This window comes from Gracilinanus agilis, chromosome 5 (assembly GCF_016433145.1).
Source record: "Gracilinanus agilis isolate LMUSP501 chromosome 5, AgileGrace, whole genome shotgun sequence".
NCBI lineage: Eukaryota > Metazoa > Chordata > Mammalia > Didelphimorphia > Didelphidae > Gracilinanus > Gracilinanus agilis.
The window spans coordinates 256,832,080-256,857,344 of NC_058134.1; the positions used below are offsets into that span (position 1 = coordinate 256,832,080).

A 25,265-nucleotide genomic window follows, 5' to 3' on the forward strand; every position below is an offset into this window, starting at 1 on the left:
TTTCCTTTCCTTTCCTTTCCTTTCCTTTCCTTTCCTTTCCTTTCCTTTCCTTTCCTTTCCTTTCCTTTCCTTTCCTTCCCTTTCCTTTCCTTTCCTTCCCTTCCCTTCCCTTTCCTTTCCATTTTCCTTTCCTTTCCCTTCCATTTTCCTTTTCCCTTTCCTCTCCTCTCCTCTCCTTTCCTTTCTTCTGCCTTCCTTCATAAGAACATATTAACAAGTAACAATACTCTTAGACTTATTAGACATTTTGACTCTTTTCTTGTTGTTGTTGGTTCAGAAATTAAAGGGAAAGCAAAAAGAAAAATATCTTAGTCTCATTGGAAAGTCCTCATGGCATAATGGACAGAGGCTCAGCTTCAGATTTAGGAAAGTCCAATGCCAATGTCTGACACATAATGAATTATCGATCCTGGACAAGACATCCCACTTCTCTCAGTCCCAAACAAACTTTATCAAGGCTTACCAACATTTTGGGGGGACACAGATATTAAGAACCTCTTAGAATAATATTTTAAGTGAATAAAATGAAATATAGAGACCAAAACTGTAAATCAATTGTATTAAAAACAAATTATTAGGATAGTAAAAAAAATCATAGACCCAGATTTAGAACCCCTGTTAAGATTATAAATTGCAGGGCAGGCACTTATAGCATCATTAGATAAGGCTTTTGCACTAGGACTTCCATACTTCATTGAAACCTTGTGTTTAGCTTGTGGCTGGGAGAGAAATGAATACTAAAATAGATTCAAGATGTGCATAGACTGATGATAAAGGAGAAGAGGAAAAACAGGGATGTACAACATTTGTAAGGTTCTATTAAAGAAGAGTAAGTCAGACTTACTCTTGAACTGGCCAACAAGGGGAGCTGTTAGCCTAAAACAACTTGCTTAATGCCCAGAGGTGGTTGTGGTGGGGAAGAGATATGGGCTGCAGCTTCCTTTATTTGATAACAAGGTTTTCACAAACTATATAGTCATACTTCTGGGAAGTTAAAAGAGGACCCTGCCTTTGAGCATGGAATTCTAGGTCTAAATTATAAGAAAAAAAATTGATTTTCCAGTAAAAAGGCCTAAAGCAGTGTATTTGCCAATAAATTAGCAAGTGGAGTTTGTTAGCAGATGGTCTTAATGCATAGGGTGGAATATTCCATTGACTATTTAGCTAGGTCAAATTCTTACTAATTCAATTCCAGGGGGACTGCAGGGGAAAGTACAGGCATGGATTTAATATACAAAGCATTTTAAATTAGTACCAGTTGTACTTTCCATTTATTTGAAAGGCGTGTTACTAGAATGAATTGGAATTGGTAAAAAAGAGCATGGCTCACACTGATCAATTTTTTTAAATTAAAATAAAGAAAAAGTTTCCACCATACTCTAGGACTGTCAAGTTCATGTAGAGTTTCTCAAATTTTTGCTGGTATAGAAAACTGTCATTCAATTGTGTCCAACTCTTTGTGACTTCATTTGGGAGTTTCTTGGCAAAGACACAAGTGGTTTGCCATTTTCTTCTCCAGATCATTTTACAGATGAGGAAACCAAGGCAAACAAGGTTAAGTGACTTGCCTCAGAAAAACTGATTTTGATTCACATTAAGATCACACAAAAATGTTCCAGAAAATATTGACCATCTACCATATGCAAAGCACTGTGCAATATGCTATATTATGTGTTTTAGATCTATAGGCAGCTAGGTGGTACAATGGATAGATCTCAAGGGCTAAATTTAGGAAGGCCTGAATTCAAATCCAGCTTCATATAATTGTATTAGGTATATGATTCTGGGTGAGTCACTTCACCCTGTTTGCCTCAGTTTCTTCATTTTTGAAATGAACTGGAGAAGGAAATGGCAAACCACTCCAATATCCTTGTCAGGAAAACCCTAAATGGGGTCACAAAGAGTGGGACATGCCTGAAACGGCTTAACAACAGTTATCATCAGATAGAATACTTGGGTTGGTATGCTTGTTGTGGTGGCAAAAAAATTGGAAAATGAGGGGGTGTCTCTCAATTGGGGCACAATTGAACAAATATGATAGTGATAGAATACTATTGTATTATAAGGAATGATGATCTGAAGGCTTTCTATATGAACTGGGAGAACCTCAATGAACTGATGCAGAGTGAAATGATCAGAACCAGAAGAACATTGTACACAGAAAGGGAAACATTGTGGAACTATCCAATGCAATGGACTTTGCTACTAGTAGCATTGCAACAAGTCAGGACATTCCTGAAGGACTTATATAAAAGAATGCTATTCACATTAAGAAATAGAACTGTGGGAGTAGAAATGCAAAAGCAAAACGTATGACATCACTTATCACATGTATATATAGGCATATGATTTGGGGTTTTGGCTTTAAAAGATTGCTCTATAGCAAAAATGAATAATATGGAAATAGGTATCAAGTGGTAATATTTGTACAACCCAGTAGAATTGTTTATCAGCTCTGGGAGGGGGAGGGAAGAGGGGAAGGAAAGAAAATGAATCATGTAAAGATGGAAAAACATCATAAATAAATAAATAATTTAAAAAAGAATAATTGGGCTAGAGTCAGGAAGATCTGAGTCAAATTGTCTCAGAGGTTTGCTAGCTATGTGACCCTGGGCAAGTCACTAAACTTTTGTCTACCCTAATTCCCTCACCTGTGAAATGGGCATAATAATAGCACCTACTTCCCAGAGTTATTGTGAGGCTCATATGAGTTAATATGTGGAAAGTGCTTTGCAAACCTAAAAAGACTATCAATATGCTAGTTATCATCATCATCACTATTCTAGAAGTGTAGCTGAAAGTCAGTTAAGTTAGAGGCAGAGATTCTCCTCACTGAACCAAACCCCTAACTTTGAAATCTTAGGATCAAAACTTGGCTACTTTCTCTTCCTCAGCTCCCTGAATACTTAATTCTCCTTTCATAATATCTCTGACATCTCTCCCCTCAACTTAAATTTGGCTACCACTTTAAATTAGATGCTCATCACTTTTTTTTTTTTTTTTCTGGACTATTGAAGTAGCCTCTAAATGAACCTTTCTGCCTCATCTCTACTCTATCTAAGCTCATTGTAAATAGCTTCAAAATTGACATAAATAAAAATATCAAGTCACTCTCCTGGTGAATAGCTGTTGAGACTCCCTATCTATTTCCTGTGAAATAAAATTCAAACTCACAATGTAACCAAATTAAAAATCCTCACAGCTTGGATTCAACTTTTCTTTCTGGACTGATAATATTCAAATCCTCTCCTCTGTTCAACACTCTGGACAAACTAGCTTACTTTTGTTCTTTTTTATACTTATTGCTCCATCTACCATCACGACACTTTTGTTCAGTCTATACTCCATACCTCTCTTCTCACCTTTACCACTTGGGAATCTCTAGATCCCTTCCCAATGCGGTTTAATTGTTACCTTTGAAAAAAAAATCCAATTGCAAATTCTCTGTGCATCTTCAATTACTTTTTATACATTCTGTATTTAGGTAAGTACATTCCATTCCGGTAGAATGTGATCATCTTAAGAGAAGGCATTGTTCTGGTCTTGCTCTTATATTCCCAATACCCAATATATTGATAATTTGCTTGAGAGAGCAAAGTAGTGTTTTTTCCCCATGGTCAAATGGAATGCAGATTTTCTTTCCCTCTCTCCCCCAATTTTTTTTTTTTAGCTGAAGAAAGTCTAACCAGATGGATCTTGAAATGCTATAGGAAAGAAATTGCTAGGAGACTCCCAACGGTGCTGAATATGTTGGGAATCACAGGTTACTGCAGAAATACAATCTTTCAGAGAAAGTTCCATAAAGAAGCAATAAAAGAAAAATAAAATTAAAAAAAAGAATAAATTACAAGCAGCTTTATAGTAAAGGCAACCACTTAAATAGCCTAATATTTTTAAAGGGATAACTGGTAAGGTTTAGACTTTTGTTCTACTTCATTATTTCATAAAGAATTCTTCCTCCAAATTCTAAAACTCTTAAAAAGGTTTTTTTTTTGGTTTCTTGTTGTTTTTTGGTTTCTTGTTGTTTTGTATTTCATTTTAACAGTTTCTAAAGTTCTGTCTAATTGGTGACTTTTGTGTGCATTTTGAAATGACTTTTTGTTATTTATCAAAAACAAATTGATATAGACATGGCTTTTTTATCCAAAAAGTATTTATAGAAAGACTTTTTAAAATACATAATTTTTTGAAAAATTGAAGAAGTTATTAGTTTTTCAGATGATTTCCAGGAAATCAATATTTTCTTTTTAAGATAAAGGTAACAAAAAAAGGAATAAATATTTCAAGATTTTACCTAAGTTGGAAAAGTGGTATTTTCCTGTTGCTGAGGATGACATAGCAGAAGGGGAAACAAGGGGTGACTGGTTACCAGTATCCTGCAGGCCTCCAGTTGAGTGAGATCGTAGCCATTCTTTACCCTCCTCTTGACTGGCCTGCCGGGACGATGGGGTGTATCTGCAAAATAAAACATCTGGGACACTTAAACACTCACACAAGGACAAGGCAGTACCAAAGCTGGAAAACAAACAGGAGTACTTGGCTATTCAGACTGAACAAAATTCCTGAACAGATTGAATCTAATTTTAATTGCTCAGTTCTTACAGATGATTTCACACCATCTGTTGGAATCTCACAGGGAAAGGGGAGAATTCTTAAGAAGAAAATTATGCTTCTGTGAGAGATGGAGTCAAAAATCATAAGCAATGAAGAAGACAGCCAAGTTAATTGAGAAGGACACAAAAGCATGGGCGTGGGATAGAGGAAGGGATGAGCCTAGATCTGAAATGGTGGACAAATGGTAGGCTAGAGGCTGAGAAAGATGAATAACTTCTTACAGAACAACACCCATGAATGGAGGGTTAGAGAAAAAGACAGATTGAAAGCTAATGGAAAAAAGGGTGCATGAGGAAGAGGAATTAATTTCATTAGGAACAATAACTATTTTGATCAACACCAGCATTTGTCTTTCCAAAGGCAATTATGGCATCTTGTCTTAATCCAAATGGAGAGGAAATTCATTTACTTAATCAGAGCATAAATTTTCTGGAACAAAAGTTTTAAAAATTAAATCATTTGCCAATGGTTTTCTAATGCTAACTAATAGAAGAGATCTAACTGGCAGAAAAGGAATAACTGGGAAGATACAAAGCATGCTACTCAAACTTCAAAGTTATTGTGGAGTAAACGAACTCAGCATTATTGAGAAGGAAAGTCATTATATTCCAGGACCCTCATCATTTGAATCTTTTAACCTAAACGTTCAGCACAGCTGTCCAACATATATCCCTTTCTTTTCCTCTAGTGGAAAAAGGGGATATAGTGATATTTTGATACCCTGAGATAATAACAATTTCAATGCAATTCACTCTGAACATAATACCTTCCTTCAATCCACCATCCCATGAATATCAAAAGAATGACTTCTGAAGAAGGTAGGGGTGGAAGGTTAAATAAAAACTGGATCTTGACTAAATGACTTGATATGATTTCTAATAATGTGAATAAGTTTTCCTAGATTCAAAGTTAGACTGCACAAATAGCCTCATCTTTAGGCTATAAGAGCCCTTGAGTTTCATGCATTTATCTGCAATATAGGGTACAATGGAATACTTTCATTTCCAACCTTGGTGTCTGCATTTTCTTAAACAGCAGAAATACTATCCTCAATATCTCTGTTGAAGATAAGTCCTTAGCAAACTACCTTTACTTTCTAAACAGTATTCCTATTGGACTTGACTTGCTCTGGGTCCTGGTCACCACTTTTTGAGGTCTGATGCACATATAATTTCTGATAGAAAATGTTCTCACTTAGATTAAAAAAAGTCAAGGAAATCAAGAGGGTTAAGAGTCATCTTCATTTTAAATGCTAGGTGTTATGTTGTAAAGGAACAAGAGGAGAAACTGAGAGACAGCAAACAAAGTTGACACAAAGACAGAGAGGCAGCAGTTGTGCTAAGAGAAATATATACCTTAGTCCCTTTTTGGGCAGCGTATTTCTGTCAAGCTGCATGCTGTTAAAACAAAGAAACCCCCTAAGGACATACTATAAACAAAACTCTTCCAAATTACAAACTCTACAAAAATTGCTCTCTATGTGAACTCATGCAAAATAATTTACTATAACACAACTTAAATGCTTAACTCATTAAAGAAGATTAAGCCAAGGGTTACCAGATGTCCATTTCTGACACAGATGTGAGTTCCTTTTCATAATCAAGTCCATTCAAATAATTATTTTTCCTGGCATCTTTGTTTGCTTCTTCTTATAGTCCCCTCCCTTTCCTCTTAGAATCAGTACTAAGTATCAGTCCCAAGGTGGAATCATGGTAAGGGCTAGGAAATGGAGATTAAGTGACTTGCCCAGGGTCACATAGATAGGAAGCACTTGAGACCATATTTGAACTCAGGACCACCCATCTTCAGGACTGACTCTCTCCATTGAGCCACCTATCTCTTTCTCTTAAACATACCTGAGGGATTTCATAATCATAGATTTAGAAATGGAAATGATGTCAGAAGTTATCTAGTTCTTTTTTTTTTCTTATTTCTTTCTCTTTTTTTTTTAGCAAATGAGAAAACAACAATGGAAAGGATAAGATTTGTTCAAGTACAAGAAGAATTCAAACCTAGGTCCTTTGATTCCAAATTTAGTTTTCTTTATTTCAGATTCCCCATATATTATGACAGAATGAATCTGATATTCTCAGGGTTTCTCTTGTTCCATTATTCTCTTAATGTAAGAAATATGCTCTGCCAATTTGCTCCTAGTTTTCTATGCTAAATTTACCTTTAAAAGCAGTCAGTGGGTAGAAAGAAAACATACTAGCCCTGTTTAGATCAGAGTGGGATGTTTTGATGAACAGAATAGATCATTGTGAATGACCACATTAAAAAATATTCTTTCTGATCAGGCTAATATTATTTTAAAGGAACAGAGTAAAATGCCATATTTATCCATGGCATGTTCAGGTAGATCCAAATTAAAATCCAGAATGAGGGAGAAAGTAATGACTTTATACTTCTTCCCATTAGATATCATTGTTTGAAAGTGAATATTTCTTCTAATACCCAACTGGATGCTTTAATGAATTAAACATTATAAATTTCCCTTCAAGATTATAAAGTGAAATACTGGTGATTTATCAAAACATTGATTTCCTTAATCTTTTCTTTTCAGGACCACTAAGGTACCACATCCTTTGCTATCTAGTTATAAATGACAAGTACTTTTTCAATCCACATAGAGAAGAGTATCTTGCTTTTTCAAAATGAAGTGGGGCATCCTGTATATAATTATCAGAATAATTGGGAAGAAATGTTGTGCTGAACACCTAACATTTTATCTTTCTTCTAAAAGTGTATTTGTTAGATGAATGCTCATTAAAAATTTAAAAAAACAATAGGATATACATGATGAGAATGAGATAATAGGAATGTCAAATTAAATCACTTTACAAAGTAAATCACTTTACAGTTAATTAATTGGAATTCAACTTAAAAATGTTTTCTTCTGAATGTAAACCATTAACTCAAAACTTCAAAAAAATATCTGTGTAACTAAGAATTATAAGATTCACATGATATGTGCAGCTAAAGCACACAATGGAATTTGATCTGTAAAGGAATTTGGATATCATTTAGTCTTTGTTATACTTCATAAATGAGGAAATTGGAACCCAGTAAGATTAATGCATGAAGTAAGTAGAAGAGGAAGGATTTGAACTCAAGATTTTTTTATTTGAAATCAAGTATTCTTTCTATTCTATATAACTATATACCAGAATTATGGATAAAATTGATAGAATCATCAGTAACTAATAGGTTTTTTTTGATAAAGGTAAAATTTTGGACTTTATAGAAATTATAATGATATTGAATTTGTCTAAATCTGCTCAAGAGCATCTCCTGTTTTTAGATGTCACTTCAGAACTATTCTCAGCAATCCGTATAACCAGCCATCAAAGATCAATGACATGAAGAATATTAAGCAAGTAATGAAAACTTTTGCTCATGTTTTTTGATGAGTCTACAATGGTAACATGAAAATTAATAGCAAGAAAAATATAGTAAAACTGACTGAATGAATAAATCAACCAAATTAGTATTCCTTTCCAAACCAGCATGGTCACTAAATCAAACATTCATTATAACTTAGAGCTATAATGAGGGATTTTCTCTTATTTTCTATAACAATTCCCAAACTTACAAGTTTACAAAGAAATTGTTAAATAGATACATCTTATTCCATTTAAAAAGAAATAAAATACCTCTTGACACAGTCTTAGGACAAAATAGTTTTACTAAAATAATATAAAACAAAACAAAAATAATAGGTTTCTACTACACACAAGCTCCTATAAAGAAATGGTCCCAGGCATTTGGGATATAAAGATAAAAAGCAAAGAAAATGAGGGAAACCATATTGCTTAACTTATCTAGAACTGTGGACTCAATGGACTACTCAAATATGAAGCTCCACATATGGTCATTAGACAACTCCACATGTTCTGAATCTCACACTGTGAAGTCTATGAAGAATACTATCATTTTCAAATCATCAAAGGATTCCTGACTTGAATCAAGTCTATATATTTTCGACTTCCATTCTTGGATCATTTTGTCTTCTTAGCAGTTCTAGTATCGCTGACTAAGGGAAAGGCATTAGGGGGCAAATGGAGACCACTCTTGAAAGAAAGAGAATAAAGAACCATGATTTGATTATTGTTAATGTAGGAATCACTCACTGGCTTTACTATGGCTAAAAGGATCATTATTTCTCAAATGAGTCTTCTCCTGGATTTTACATTTTTTGCAAAACAAGGGAATAGAATTCTACTTATTGAGAACAAATTTTATGAAATGAATTCTATGAATATTTTATGGAAGATGGCATAGTAATACTGCTCCTGGATTTCCACACAAATCTTGCTAAACTAAGTGAAACAAGATCCCCACATCTTAAGAAATAGTAATTCAAACTTTAACATATTTATAGCTCAGGATTTTTTCTAACATTTTTATTAAACTTATTACCTAGAATTTTGTTCAGAGTAAAATAAAACATGCCCTATGGCATCAAAAGCATTTCAAAACTCTAATTAAGAGGTCCTTTAATTTTCTGCACAAGAAAGCACAGATTAATCAATGTTTATATTATATAGTAATACAAATATTAAATATTAACTCTGCAGATCTTAATACATTGGTCAGACTAACTTGTTAAAACCTGATAGAAGATCATGGGAGCAATTAAAATATGGGTTTATAGAAGTTTGCTTTAAAATATATTTATACATGCCTATTAATATGAAGAAGCTCTTCAGGTCATGAAATCAATTTATTTCAGTCACTGAAAAATGAGACTTTTTCCCAAGAAAAGGAAATCTATAACTCTTGTATTTTTAGACCTGAACTTATATTAACTTTGATATTTTATAAATCATGGTCAAACCAAAATAATACCATAATACTTCAATGGTTCCAACTGGGGTTCAATAATCCTTATTCAGTTTGGTAATGGTGATATATTGCCACATAATTAATCAGATTTAGTTATCTTTATAACATAATGAAAACAAAAATCTTTGAATATCTGTGGTAGGGAGTGATTTTGGTCAATAATTTGAGATTGGAAGGATTATTTATAATTTCCCATACTGTATGTTTATTGTCTAGCCAGTTGTTAATTTAATCTATCATAATGTCTAAACTGTCTCTTGGTCATACATATTTCTACTGCAGAATGCTAACAAGTGTATATTACAGAAGAAACTATTTTTAAGGGTCCTAATGATTTACTACAATAGGTAAAGAAAATGATGGATGAAGTCTTCCATTTGTTCTACAAGTAGTCATATGACAATTAAAAATGCTACAGAAAAAGCAAGCATGATTTTTTACATTAGACTCTACCAGAAACTTTTTAGCATTAACCCCAAAATTGAGGAAAACAGGGGGAAACATTTGAAATCTAAATGGCTAGTAAGTATTCATAATTTCCATTTGTCCATTTTATCTTTGTAGCAAAAACAAATCCCTTTATTTTGGCAATTATTTTATGATCTTAAGAATCAGTGATCATATTATGCTAAGAATCAAAGTTTGCAAGACTCTGGAATGTTCCCAATGGTCTTTTTTTTTCATGCTAAGAGATAGTTTGCCATCACTGCCAAACAATTCCTTACAAAAGAGAGTAGAAAGTGAAAGAAGAATGAAGTTGAGTGGAAATATTTTTGAGGGGTAAGTGATTATTTTTAAAGATGTATTTCAGGGGAAAGCTAGATGGCTCAGTGAAATGAGAGCCAAAGATGAGAGAGAGGTCCTAGGTTCAAATCTCACCTCCAATACCTCCTATATGTGTCACCATAGGCAAGTCACTTAATCTTCCACTCTTCTGGCTTGGAACCAATACACAGTATTAATTCTGAGAAGGAAGGTAAAGGTTTAAAAAAAAGATGCATTTCTAAGAGTTAAGAAGAGATAAGAGAACAGGAAAAGTTCAGTGTAAAGAGTAAACTCTGCAACTCTTCATGGTGCTTCTTAATAAAGAGCAAGTTAATTGCTTTTTGAGATATACAGATAGAGAGAAGCCAGAAAGACAAAATATAGCATTTCAAGAATAAGAGACTGTGGGGTAGAAAATGACTGCTTGGAGAAACTAGGAAATTTGATGGCAGTAAACAGGAATGATGGTTCACTAAAATATTGACAATAAGAAAGACTTGAACAATATATATATATATATTAATAAGAAACAGTGATTGCCTGCAAGTGGTAGGGGAAGCACTTCTTCAGAATATGATGATTTGCTCAGGGAATACTAAGCAACATCAAAATCTATGTATATTTATTATCTGAAATGGAGGGCTTATACTGTAACTCTCTATCTACCTACATCTTCTACTAAGCCATTTAAAAAATCAATAGTGAGTAACTTTTGTGGAAGACATGGACAAGTCACAAAGCACAGACAAGTCTAGATGAACCCGTCATTGATCCAAATTGTTGAGATTAGCGATCATCCATCTGAGTAATCAAGTGTTTGAGAACGTATATTCCCAATGAATATTTTATAAGGGTTGCCTAAAAATAATTTTTTCTCTTAACATTAAAAGAAACCCCCAAATAATCTAAAACTTTCTAATAAACCCCTCAAAAATCAAGATTTTTATTGGTTATGCTTTAAGAAAAATATCATAATTTCCTCTAAGACTTTGTGAATAGTAATTTGTTTTGAAGCCACAACAATTTATTCAGATCCATCAGTAATTCATTGGTTCCTTTCCCATGTAGATGGAAAGAAAGCTACTTAAATATATTGCCAAAGGCATCATATTAGACACTATTTAAATGGACTCCTTAAGAAACTGAAGAAAGGAACAAATGAGACTTGTGCAGCTGGGGCTTTAGACCCAAACACTCAATTTGTGATGGCACATTTCTCATTATATGCATCAATATAGACATTCATTTTTATTCAAGTTGCTTATGGTTATATTTGAGATATAACCACATATCTCCATATATTAGTATGTATACAATACACAAACAAATACATATGTATGTACATATACTTATCTACATAGACCTATGGCTATAGTCATAGGCATATGAAAGCAACCAATGGCTTTTCCCATTCTCGTTTGTTTAATTCATCTATAAATTTGGGCAGAGAAGTTCTAATTCTATCTTTCCACGAAAGATGCAATCTCATATGTTTCCACATGGCAAAATCCCTGTCAAATCACGGGAATTTCATCCATGGGAAAAGCACCTGTGACAGGTCCATTTACTCTTCGTTTTAATTACCCAAGAGTAAATGTTCCGATACAGATTTGGTTCGAGCCTTCAGCCTCCTCACTGCTCCAGACACCAGTGTCCTCAGCAAAGCTCACCTTTCTGAAAGAGTAGATCTCACACTACCAGTCCTCATGAGCAGGCTCTGAACCTCTTGAGTGCCTGTAGCTAATCCAGACAGAGAGCCATGATGGCTGAGAGGGAGGTCAATAGACTCAGAGCTTGTATGGAGACTAGTCATTGACTGGTAGCTTGGCGTGTCCTTACTGCCAGCAGAAGAGCTGCTCAGATTGGCAGCCCACACGAGACCACCTGAGGTGAAAGAGTGAACCGATGCTGGGCTGGAAGCCAACGAGTGGCTTAAGCTTATAACATCTGTCGTTAAGTCTGAGGGTTTATTGAAGAGAGGGCTGCTGCCTTCACTCTGCCCACCAGCGCTGCCCAGGCTGCCTGTACCCGACGATGGAGACTCCAGACTGCCTTGTCGCGCTAATGTGGTACTAGGACTGGGCATTACTGATGAGGATTTCACAACCTCAGAATTAGGTGCAGAGGCAGATTTGCCACCTGCCTTGGCACCAAACAACCTAAAAGAAAAACAAATAACAACTTCAGTTGTTATTCAGAGAAACTAATATCCACATTCAGTATTCAGGATACAACATCTTTCGAGCCCAAGTATGTGTGTTTGTGGGAAGCAAGAGTTGTGTGCAAACATTGTTTTTCACTTCGAGTGTGTATACTTGTATTCCTGAGTTTTATGATGAAATGCCAGCAATCAACTTTTCCCTCATATCTTTGAGGACTAAATGACTCATATACCCAGTGGAGCAGGGCAAAGCAAAGCCAAACAATAAGATATCTGGCTTTAATTTTTTTTTAATAATGAACATTAAGCTTTCACCCAAAATTAATTTTGGACTGTTTTTGCTATTAAATTATTTATCACATCGTATTTTGAAATGGCTTCAGTTACTTTAGCACTCACAAAGAGGGGCTTTCTATAGTTTGTTCAAAATGTAAAAATTTGCTTAGGACAATATTTGGAGGTTATTCTGCACAGCTGGTGGCTTCACTGGCTGCCAAGTAGCAGCTATTTAGCCTCACTATTGGGCACTGAATGAAGTGAGTCTGGTTCCTTGTAATCTCTCCTTGGATGAGCAAAAGAATGGCATGTCAGCTGCCTCGAGTTTCCTGAAATATATATATGTATATATACATATATATGGAAGTATAATGATGATATGAAACACACTTGATGCCCTGCTCTAAAGCCATTGAGATGGAGGTGATAGAAGTTGGACAGTAAGTCGAAAAATATTTCTGTCTTATAGAAGCAGGAAATAAACAATATTCTGAGTGAAATTTCATTCATGTAAATGTGAAGGTTCTGTGAAATGTAGCAATGGTACAATGATTATAGTTTGAGTTACAATAAAATGCATAATTCTCCATAGTAGAATATTTCATAGCTAATAAGCGAGAACTGTTTCATAGTTAATGGGCCACAGGAGGGCACTACTGGCTTTTACTTAAACAATAGAGCGATTGGCTCTACAGATCATGATTTATTTTTTCATAAAGAATCAACATTTGAAAAAGAAATATCTGCATGAATTCACATTTCTATTGAGGAAAAACAACAACAACAAAGTCTCCAGTTCTTAAAAAAGGATCATGCATTAGAAGTTGCCTGAAATATAAAGGTAAACATTTCAATATATGATATTTCCAAAGTACAAAGAGTTTTTTGCTTAAGTTATAGGAAGCAAATGGATGTAAACACAGAATTTAAAAAGTGGAAAGAATCTCGGACATTACCTAGTTTAACTCTTCTTTTGCAGATTAAAAAAATCCAGAAGGATATGCCCATTTATCTAACTTTAGGAAGAAAAAGGTCTTCAAAGTCAATAACACTTTATCATGTCAGGAAAATGGAGTAACATTTTTTAAAATTTCTACCTATAGCATAAATTCACTTTCAGTATTCTCAGTTACTCTGAAATTTTGTCTTTGAAATGTCGAAGTAAGAAGATGAAAAGTCAGAAAATATTGTTAATCACTAAAAAATCTCTGTGTTCCCAAAGCATATCAGTCATTTGTTCAGAAATTCACATTCCTTTTGGTGCTATGTAGACAAACTTAATCTTATATGTTATTATTTAGGAACTTACATTTTGGACAATACAAGGAATCTCATCCATCTACATATGTAATTATCTGCTAGATAAACATTTCTTGTTATCTTTTATTCAATTTTAGCCTTTAAAATTATGGACAGTGAAAATAAAAAACTATCATTTTCCAAAAGGGATTCACAAGCCTTTGAATGTGGAAAGGAAGAGTAGATATATAAGGAATTCATATAAGAGATTAATAATTAGTATCCATTAAATGTTGTTGTCATTTATTTACACAATGACATCTTCATCACTCAAAAAATTGGTTTTATGATGAGTCCAACTAAAGATGGTGAGATTGGTCCAAAAGACACTCCTCATATACTTTTTGGTAATTTGGGGAGCATTTCTTAATAATTTACTGATGTCAAAGATTTACAGTATTTGAAATATCTAAATGAAACTATCAAGGTATATATAAATTTCCCTTTTGCGGGGTAGGAAGGTAGGTTAACAAAAAAATTCTTCTTTTTAATCCCATAAGACTCCTTACCTTCGAAATGTAGGTGAGGCGATATCAGGATACTTGGAACCTGGTTGCCTCAGTCCTTGTGTTCCACATGCATTGGCAGAAGTTGGGCTGGATTTGGGAGAACTTGACAAAGAAACACTTTCTGAATCTGACACTGCCACCTTCTCCTTTTCCTTGTCTGTCTGATTGATGGTGACAGGACTGGAACGCCCAGAACCAATCTTGGTTGGCTCTCTCAGCTTGGTAGCAGTGGCACCTCCAGATTTGCTACTCACATTTGAATCAATACTGCTGGTACTGGATCTGTGTCCACCCCGGCCAGGAATGCCACTTGTGCTAGATTTTGAAGGGCGGGGTAAGCTTCGATACTGAAGTGTTGTCTTTGAACTCATGTGAAGCACGCCATCATCCTGATTTTGTGAGCCATCTAAACTAGTTTTTCTTCCAGCATTGGATTTCCCACCAATGGCTGCTGATTTAGGTATTTTACCCAGTGTTGCAGAACCACTGGTGATAGTTGCTCCACTTGTAGTAATAATAGTAGATGATGCAACACCTGGCTTCTTAAATCCAAATGACCCAGTTGCAGTTGACCTTCCAATGCCTGAGGGGGGCTTTTTCCCTTCATCTCCACTGCTTTTTCCTGCATCTGAAGGAGAGCGTTGTATAGATGTCCCTTTAAGGGCTGTTTTCCCTTTCTCAGAAGCTTTAGCATCATCTGTTTTTCCTAATTATAAAGAAATACATAAGGATACACTTCTACATTTATGGTCTTAATAATTATCATTTCATGAGGCATATGAAATGCATTTTTATAAATGCCATCCTTTAACAAATGATGTTTTAAAGAATTCAAATTCTTCCCAATATTAACTGCTTGCAACTTCATCAATAATGTTGGGTGGCAAATCAACTCTTCAAAGAATCATTAGTTTGGCAGTATGGTCTTAGAGATATGAGAAGAAATGAAAGGCTTAGGGTAACAAAGAAGCAAAGAAAATATATTACTGCCTGTACCTCATGAACTTTTATTTTTTTCTTCAAGGAACATATAACATATTCTTAAAAGCAGTCTCCTTCTGGATTGCCTAATAGAATCATGGATTTAGAGGTAGAAGGGACTTCTAAGATCACCTACTCCAACTCTCTCATTTTATAGATGAGAAAACTGAGATTCAGAGGGGTTATGTATCTTGTTCATGTTCATCTAGGTGGAAAAGGGAAGTCAGGATCAGAACTCAGGCTCTCTGACTACAAATTGAAAATTCCTTCTCTTACCCCAAATGATTCCTCCAAATGTATTGGTCAGAAAATGTTTGTTCATGCTATAATGGGAGCAGTTTCATTAATCCATATCTCAGATGATACTGAGTATACCATTATTATAAGAGTAAAGCAAAAAAAAGAAAAAAGATAAGACAATTCACTGCAGGGTCTCTCTCTTTCTTAACATAAATATCACTTATAAACACAGAAAAGCATCACATGTTCATAGCTTTCCACACTTCAGAGGCAGGAAACTATTTGCAGCCTATAGCATCTGTGGTGAAATTCAGTGATCCTCATAACACAAAAACCTTGACAAGAAAGTATAAAGTTAATTCTAAATGGTTTCAAGTGGAACAAGAAAAAACTATGGCAGAGGAATGGACCAACCAGTTACTCTAGTATCTTACAGGTTGCTACCTGGGTCCATGTTTGTGAGAAAATATGGATTGTGTTGTCTGTGGTATGGAGGCAGGAGAGAGAAAGAGATAGAGAAAGGACAGGGGAAGAGGAGAGAGAAAAAGGAAGGAAGGAGAAAGAAGAGAAGGGGAGGGAAAGAGAAAGAGAGAGAGAGAGAGAGAGAGAGAGAAAGAGAGAGAGAGAGAGAAGAAAGGTGGAGAGGGAGAGGCTTTTTGCAATGGTGTTGGGAAAATTCCTATGGATTATCTCCCACCTCCTTACTTTTGACAGACTTTCCTTGCTATGGAATACATTTTTTTTTCCTTGGTTTTATCTCTTGGAAATCCTTCCCTCTCCCTGATTCACCTTAAGGGTGATTGTCTTCAATAAGTCTTTCCTGATTCCCTAGTTATTAGTCCTTCCTTCTTGACTTAAAAATTACTTCCTTTATTTTATTTATTGTAATTATATTTATCCAAATGACTAGGAATTTATTTGTATGTGAGTAGTCATCTATGAACATGATGTAGTCACCAAGCAAAGTGCAAGTCTCTTGAGGGCAGGGATTGAATCACTTTGCTTTTTTATACCAAGTGCCTAACTTGGAATATAGCCTTTAATGTGTATGATGATGGGGTCATTGTGTGGAAAGCATTTTGCAAAACTTTCAGTGCTATAAAAAAAAATGAATGATTATCATCATCACTATCATTGTAATTGGTGGTGATCAGCACCATAATCTATTCATTAAAAATTTGTGAATGAAAAAAAATGAATGTGAATGGTCCCCTTCACAGGCTTCACAGTATAATCCTACCAGGAGTCTTGAGGCCACTGGCTCCGGCTTTGTGCCTGGATGGAGTCCCTCCTTGAGCAGACATGCCCCGTCGCCAAGACCCAGTCTGTGAAACTGACAGAGCCGTCTTCTGCCCTCCTTTCTCAGACTCTTCAGACAGCCCTGGGGGAAGAGCTTTCCACTTGTTGCTACCTTCTACAGGACCATCGAATTCATCCTCTGCTTTCTTCTGCTCCTCTGTGCTGTCCCAGGTGTCATCTGCTACAGGACGCTTCTCTGAATCTGTCTTCAGCTATAAGAAATGCATTCCAGAAAAACTATAAAATGTGAGTTGATACAGACTCATATTTTGAAGAAGGAAAAAAAGACTAAGAAGAAAATATTTTAAGGAATTCTAGAAGCATTTTAAAAACTTGTGTCCTTATTTACTAATGCTCCATTTGCTTTTTGATAATTTTAATAAAACTCCCTTTACTATTAAAACTAGATTATGAATCATCTTAGTATTTGTATGAATAATTTTTTGCCCCAAATCCTTGATTAAAATCCTCTAGGGAAGAACTGATGTTCAAAGAGAAATATAACAAAGACTTCTAAAATTTCAAGTGAAAGCAAGAAAAGATAAACACTAATTACTAAATGCTTATTTTTGCTTGACAGCTCAAAATCATTCAAGGACTCTTACAGTGACATTATTCAAAAATAACATTCATAATCCAGAATTAAAATGCATTTTTCTAACATCTTACTTAGATTTGTCAAGCAATAAGAATCATAGTTTGAAAGGTTTTTAGTTTTGTTAGGCTATAACCAATAGAAAGTTCATTTCTTTTGATATTAATCCATTCATATACACAACTGATTTCTCTATTCCTTCATGATTTTAGAGAACAGGGAATAGCAGGTCATCATAAGAAGGATATAAAAATGTCCTGCTCTAATAGTGGTTCTTAGAAAGTAATGTCAAAGTCAGCCTTGCAATGATCAATGACCTCACTACTATATAATTTAAGAGTGTGAGTTAAGAACATTTTGATTTTTCCAGAGTCAAAATATGGAGAAATGTGTGGGCCAATGTGCCAGTACATCACAGGGTAAATATTAGCACCCACTAAGAATTCTACTATTTTCCTAGCATATCCATAAGCACTTTGGCAATGATCTCTGAACACTCATGGTTATTATGTAGTTTTCAAGTGGAAACTAAGAAGGAATACTAGAAAAAGGAAGGAGAACATTTTTACCTGAGTGTTCTTCTTTGAAGGAGCTGTCATGTTGGAGTAAGAACTGACAGAGGATCCAGTATTTAGGTCATCCGTGCTGATATTATCAAGAGTATCACTGAGTCCACTACTTACTGAGCTGCTATCATCCCAGCTAGAGGAAGAGAAATAAAGCAGGATTTACATAAGGTAGTTACAACTTAAACCTCAATGCAAAAAACAACAAAAAGTCTGGATATATGCATATATTTATGTATATTTGTGTAAATGTACATGTGCTTAGTGTTCAAGCCTGGACATTAGTAACAGAATTCTCCTCCCCCAATCTCTTACTAATTTTACTCCTTAAGAGCAGTAAAGAATCATTCTCTCCACTTTCTTTTTAGAAAACCCTTCACTTCCATCTTAGAATTAATATTGAGTATTGGTTTCAAGGCAGAAGAACAATAAGGGCTAGGCAATGGGGAGTAAGTGATTTGCTTAGGATAACACAGCTTAGAAGTGTATGAGACTGGATTTGAACCCAGGACTACCTGTCTCTCCATTTTCCATGAGGAAGATCATGGAAATGTTCAAGTTTGAATTCCAGATTAAAAACTTCAAAATAAGTATGCCTAAGATCATTCTTGCTAATAAGTATTATCAATGAGTATTACAAGACTTTATTGAAGTGATTTATAAAAGTCTTTGATGAGAAGATGAGAAGAGGACAGTTTTTACAAATGATTTTTTATGTAACAGACAACGTCTTTATAGTCATGCCACTGGGAAAAGTAAAGATTAAAAGGTGTGAATGTTGTTTTAACTTCAGAAATATACAACACACAGGCACACACACATTGATGATATAATGCAATGTATGCATGTGTGTCAATACATTCGCATATTCACATATAAATGTATTTCATTAAAAATGTGTTCAAATCTCAATATGTAAAAAGTGTGTATCCTTTCTCTACTGCCTAATAGGAACAGATTCTTCTTCTTTATGTTATAAAAGCATTGGTACAAATGCTATTGTGGGATTACTGTAGCTATGATGTCTTCAGTATGAGTGTGTCTAAGGTAAACTTTGTTCATAAATATTATTAATTAGTATGACAAAATACAACAAAATACCATGAAACTACTTGAAATCTATAGATGAGCATTTTTGTGGAGTGAAGAAATATAAAATTCTATGGCTTTTGAGAAAAATATCCTTGCCCAATAAGATAATATTTGTTTTTTAATGCCACTTATAAATGTTAATGGAAGTATAGTAACACTTCCAAGACATCAGAAAATGAAGGCTCTGAAAGATTCAGTGGCTTTTCCATGATGAACAAAGCCAGTAAATAACAGAGATGAGATGTGGACCATCATGATCTTATGACTTGAGCTCTATAAGTATGCCACACCTTCAGTGTATGAATGTATGAGATGATGACCTTAATGGTAGTATGGACATAGGAGAAAAGAGGAAAATCGGTTTAAAAAATGGTTGGGAAAAAGAAAATTTCCTTTCCATGAAAAACTTCCTAAATTATTTTTCAATATCGCTATCATCAGTATCCCAGCTTAAAATGATCTCTCATTCCACAAATTTCTAAGAGTACTAAATACTGCAATTTACTCATTATTCACTGTATCATGCCACTTGAGTAATGTAGTCTCCTGAACAATTTAGGCACATGATATAATATAGTGCCAGCGCAAAGTGGGTGCTTAAAAATTATTGATAATAAAATGGCTTTTGAATCAGTAAATGAATGAACAAATGGAAAAATAAAACAAATCAAGTCTTGAAGATAATTTAGAGTATTAGTGGTACATCATGGATATTTCTTCAAGAAGAAAGTTGGAAGATGTGTAAGATAATAAACTCTGAACAACATCATGCAAAACAATAAATTGACCCTATGCTGACAGAAAATGACTAAAGATAACAGCAGTCATTTCATAGGTAGAGATTTGGTACAATTGGAACTTTTGTTGATTAGGAAAAAAGTAATGAATGTCAAATTTGTAAAAAAAAATACAAAGGCCTGAAATTACTGAGTCTACAAGTGATTTATTTAAATGATCCATTGAAAAAGAAAAATAAACTAATGATAATGAGGAGTTAATGCTGCTTTTTCCAAAAGAGATTAAACAAAGACAAAAAAAAAAGAGATGATGTTTTGAGGACTACATGAGAAAAGTAGAGAAAAGATTTTTATGCATGTTTTTTTTCAGCAAATTATATCTTTATTGTCATGCCACTGGGGAAAGTAAATAACAAAAGATCTGAGTGCAAAAATGTTCTAAAATTTCACATATTTCATTCAGTAGGAAAAAAATGTATCTTTAGCAAATATCCTCTAACAAGATACCTCCTACATATAGAATAAGATAGATCTTACATGTCTGTTTGGTAGATATGAGGAGGGAGATTTTTATAATGAACCTCAAAAGTACTGACATACGAGGAGGGGACATCAAACAGAAAGTTCTTTGTTAATCCAAGATATGGATCAGGACTATATATATAACCTGTGTAACAGCTGACTTAGGAAAAAAGAATTCCATCAATGACAGGTTTCTTCAAATGTTGCTTTTTTAATGGCTTTATCTCATTCAGATTGAGCTATAGACTCTCCAAGAAAAATGCATAATAATCCCAAAGAGACCTGCCTAACTGTACACAGTGTAAACACAAAGTAGATGAAACATGTGGATTGCCTGGAATAAGACACAGTTGGATGGAAAGTTCATTAAAACAGTATGTCACTAAGCATGCATCCTGGACTGACCCTATAGATAGAGCATAAAATAGAGGCCAAAATTGAATACAAAATAGGAAGAAACTGCAGTGGGGATTACAAGATAAGAAATTCATTTTACAAATCTGGCCTCAGACACTTCCCAGCTGTGTGACCCTGGGCAAGTCACTTGACGCCCATTGCCCACCTTTACTACTCTTCCACCAAGGAGCCAATACACAGAAGTTAAGGGTGTAAATTTTTTTTTAAATTTATTTTACAGGTGAAAAAAAGGGACACACTCACAGAACAAGTAATAGGTGAAGCCAGGATTTGTCCCTAAATGCATGAATATGAATTTGATGTTTTCTATAAAAATTTAAAATCTTTACCTCCAACTTGAATTGCTTGCATTTTTCTGACCTGCACAATACTAATGGATTTCTTTAATGGCCAGGCTATAAAAAAGTTTTCATATTAGATTATGATAGAATATAACTGCATCAAAAGAAATGATGAATGGGTTGAAACTGGGGGAAAAACTACATGAAGTTATGAAGGGTGAAACAAGCAGAAGTAAGAGAATAGATAGTGCTTAAAGAATGACTTGTGTATGTACACCTTTAGAGAAAGAACTGATAAACAAAAATAGGAACGACGGTTTTATATATACACATAACTTTTTATCAGATGATGTTTTATCAGTGGGGGAAGAGAGGAAGGCAAGGGGTTACCTGGATATTTTAATGTAATAAAAAATAAGCAATGATTACATTAATTTAAATGAAAAATAAGTTAGATTGTTGTTCAATTGTTTCAGTTGTGTCTGACTCTTCATGACCACTTGTGAACTTTTCCTGGAAAAGATATTGGAGTGTTTTGTCATTTTCTTCTTCAGCTCTTTTTGTGGATGATAAAACTGAGGCAAACAGGGGTAAGTGACTTGCTCAGGGTCACACAGCTAGCAAATGTGTGAAGCCAGATTTGAATTCAAGAATAGGATTTTCCTGAATTCAGGCCTGTCACTCTTATCTACTGTACCCTCTAACTACACCACATATAGTTTCTTTTTTTTTGTTTTTATTGAAAATTTCTATTTAATTAATTAATTTTGAATACTTTTCCATGGTTACATGATGCATATTCTTTCCTCCCCTCCTCCCCCTTCCCCATAGGCAACGAGTAATTCCACTGGGTTTTACAATCATATATAGTTTCTATTAAAAGCTATAAAAGAAAATCTTAGCTCTGATGCCTAAAAAGTTACTCGTACCAGTAGCCAGCATTGGTATCATAGCAACCAGATATACCCTGTTTTGGATCCATCTATGGGGAAGGTTCAGATGAGCACATGGCCATCATGATTAAATGACAATTTCCAATACATGAAAATAGTTATGTTGTTGAATATTTTTGTCACAAAACATGAGGGTTAAAAATAATATTATTAAAATTCCATTGCTGAGCAGCTGGAAAATATAATTACTTCCTGATAGATTCTAGAAATCACTGAAAAACGAAGCTGATGACATGTTCTGAACCAGTAGTTTAGAACTGTTTTTAATATATAGTTCGAAAGGTAAAAATATTTCAGCACCCCCTCATATGTGTATACTTACAAATTCTATGTGTAGAATTGAGCACTAGGAATTAAATGTCTTATAATAACATAAAAAATTTAATTATTGTTGGTGGTCAGTCATGTCTTTCTCTTAGTGATCCCATGGAGCACAGCTTGCCAGGTCCTCCCATCCTCTACTATCTCTTGAAATTCATCCATGTTCATGTTTGAGATATCCATGACACCATCTATCCATCTCAATCTCTGCCATCCCTTTCTCTATTGCCTTCAGTCTTTCTCAATATCACAGTCTTTTCCTTTGAATCTTATTTTCTCATTATGTGGCCAAAGTGTACAAGTTTCAGCTTCAGTATTTAGTCTTCCAGTGAACTGAAAGGGATCAAGTAATAATATTTGATCTTATAGTCAATAGGGACTCTATGGAGCTCAGTGAATAGGGAAATGACATGGTCAGATCTGTATTTAAGAACAATTGTTTTGCTGGTTCTTTGGAGATTGAAATAGAAAGTAAAGCTGGAAGACTGATTAGAAACCTATATCAATGTTCCAGATGGAATGTCAAAAGGACATAACTGGGGGCAGCTGGGTAGCTCAGTGGATTGAGAGCCAGACCTAGAGACTGGAGGTCCTAGGTTCAAATCCGGCCTCAGACACTTCCCAGCTGTGTGACCCTGGGCAAGTCACTTGGCCCCCATTGCCCACCCTTACCACTCTTCTGCCTTGGAGCCAATACACAAAAGTTAAGGGTTTTTTTTTAAAGGACATAACCTATTTTTATTGTTATATGAGAAGGGAAATGGGTATAAATATGAGAGATTGTCTGGAGGAAGAAGCAATAATATTTGGTTACTGTTAGAGTGAGAGTAAGGTTGAGGATAACACTGAGAACAGAGAACCTGAGCAAGTAGGAGCATGATGATTGCTCAAAAAGTAATAGGGACATTTGGAAGAAGGGTGGGTTTGGGGAAAGATAATAAGAGCTTCAATGAAGATCTTAATCCATCTTTCCCTACTTGACCATCCCATGTGAATCTTTATTTTAACAATAACAAAAAACTGGGAATTGGGGCTCTAACTCATCAGTCAATGACCTTGTTTTCCCTCTGAGAACAATAAGATAAATTGGTAAGAAAAGAAGACAGGTATTATTGGAGAAGGGGAGTTTTCCCAGACACCTTTATAGTACTTGCTATGCCTGCTAAGTGTGTGGGTAAATGGTTAAATTATAACTACTATAAGGGGAAAACATCTTCAGAGGTGGGAAGAGTTAGAAGATCATAGAGTTGAGTGAGGAAGCAAAATAGGGGAATGTTGAGGGAGAAATAAAATAGATCTTTTGGTGATCATTCCCTTAAATGGCTATTGCTAGTAGGGTGGGATGTGATCCATCTCCTTGCTCTTTTATTGACTTTTCACAAATCTTAGATAGTCACTCCCATTTTAGATATCACTGTCCTAGAATTTTGCTAGAGCTTCAAAACTTTTATATGCCCTAAATAAATAATTTTAAAAGAACATAATCATCATCTTCAAAAAAAAAAAGGAACAATTTCAAGGAATTCCCAAAATCTTAGTCTAAAGCTTCACTAAAACTTTTGAAAGGGCAGCCAGGTGATAAAATGGATAGCATTCTGGACCTGGAGGCAGGAAGACTCATCTTCCTGCATTCAAATTTGGCCTCAAACACTTACTAGTTGTGTGTCCCTCGACAAATAATTTGATCCTGTTTGCCTCAGTTTCCTCATGTGTAAAAAAGTTAGAGAAGGAAATAGCAAACTACTCTAATATATTTACCAAGAAAAACCCAAATGGAATCACAAATAGTTAGACATGACTGAAATGACTGAGCAAGAACTTCTACATTCACAGGCTTCTCTGTAATATTTCCTTTTAAATCAATTTGGTCTCAATATAATTTTGATAATAAGGAAATCATCTGATATTTATATCCCTACGTTAAGGTTTGAAAAATGCTTTATTTGTATGATTGCATTTGATCCTCAGAAGATAAGTACTAGAGATCCAATCTCCATTTTTCAGCATCAGAAGATAAATGAATCCTGCAGTCTCACAACTGCTATAAGTCAGACAGAGGTATACATCTTGGCAGCTAGGAAGGGCAAACAGCATGTAATTTGCCTTACAATTATCTGTTTTATTTTTTAAACTTTTATGTTCTGTCTTAGAATCAATATTAAGTTAAGTGACTTACCGAGGTCTACCACTAGGAAATGCCTGAGGTCAAATTTGAACCTAGGACCTTCTGGCTCTGAACCTAGCTCTGAAATCTGCTGAGCAATCTAGCTTCCCCCTCACGTAAAACTCTTAAAGAGAAATTCAGTTGAGGAGGACAAGAAATCTCTAGATCAAGGAACTTGGTGAAGCATCCTTATGACAGTGTCTTGGATGGGATGACAGAGACTTCAAGACAGTCATTGCAATTGCCTATTGTACTGGTCCAGTGTGAGGGCACAGACAAAGATGGCACGGAGGTGGAAGAACTCATCTAGGTTAAAAATTGTACCAGCAGGTAAGGAGCTCACTATATTGAATATATCTTCTAGTGATGTGCTGAACTCATTTGAAAGATTGGATCTCTAAATTTGGGCAGTTTGGTCAAAGACTGAATCATCCACTTCACTTATAACTCTGATATTTAAGAAAAATAAAGCCCACCTCTATCCTGGTTCTAAATCTAGAATTATTTGCAGTACACCCTAATCTCTATTAATACACTGTATGCCATTGTCCAACCAATAGAAATCCTGGCAACACATCATAACTAAGTCCCTGAGCTCTGTTCTATTCAGCTATGGTCTTATAGAACA

The 25,265-nt window shown here is 34.8% G+C and overlaps 1 protein-coding gene across 1 annotated transcript in view; it reads right to left on the bottom strand.

Moving 5' to 3' along the window:
- NAV3 (neuron navigator 3) overlaps positions 1–25,265 on the bottom strand; it is a 454,139-nt gene that overhangs the window by 100,336 nt on the left and 328,538 nt on the right. The window contains exons 13-18 of the mRNA XM_044679183.1: positions 18,154–18,286; positions 16,931–17,201; positions 14,470–15,175; positions 11,895–12,383; positions 5,970–6,011; positions 4,295–4,455 (exon numbers count right to left, since the gene is read on the bottom strand). Coding sequence (XP_044535118.1) covers positions 4,295–4,455; positions 5,970–6,011; positions 11,895–12,383; positions 14,470–15,175; positions 16,931–17,201; positions 18,154–18,286 — 1,802 coding nt within the window. The remainder of the gene's footprint in view (positions 1–4,294; positions 4,456–5,969; positions 6,012–11,894; positions 12,384–14,469; positions 15,176–16,930; positions 17,202–18,153; positions 18,287–25,265) is intronic.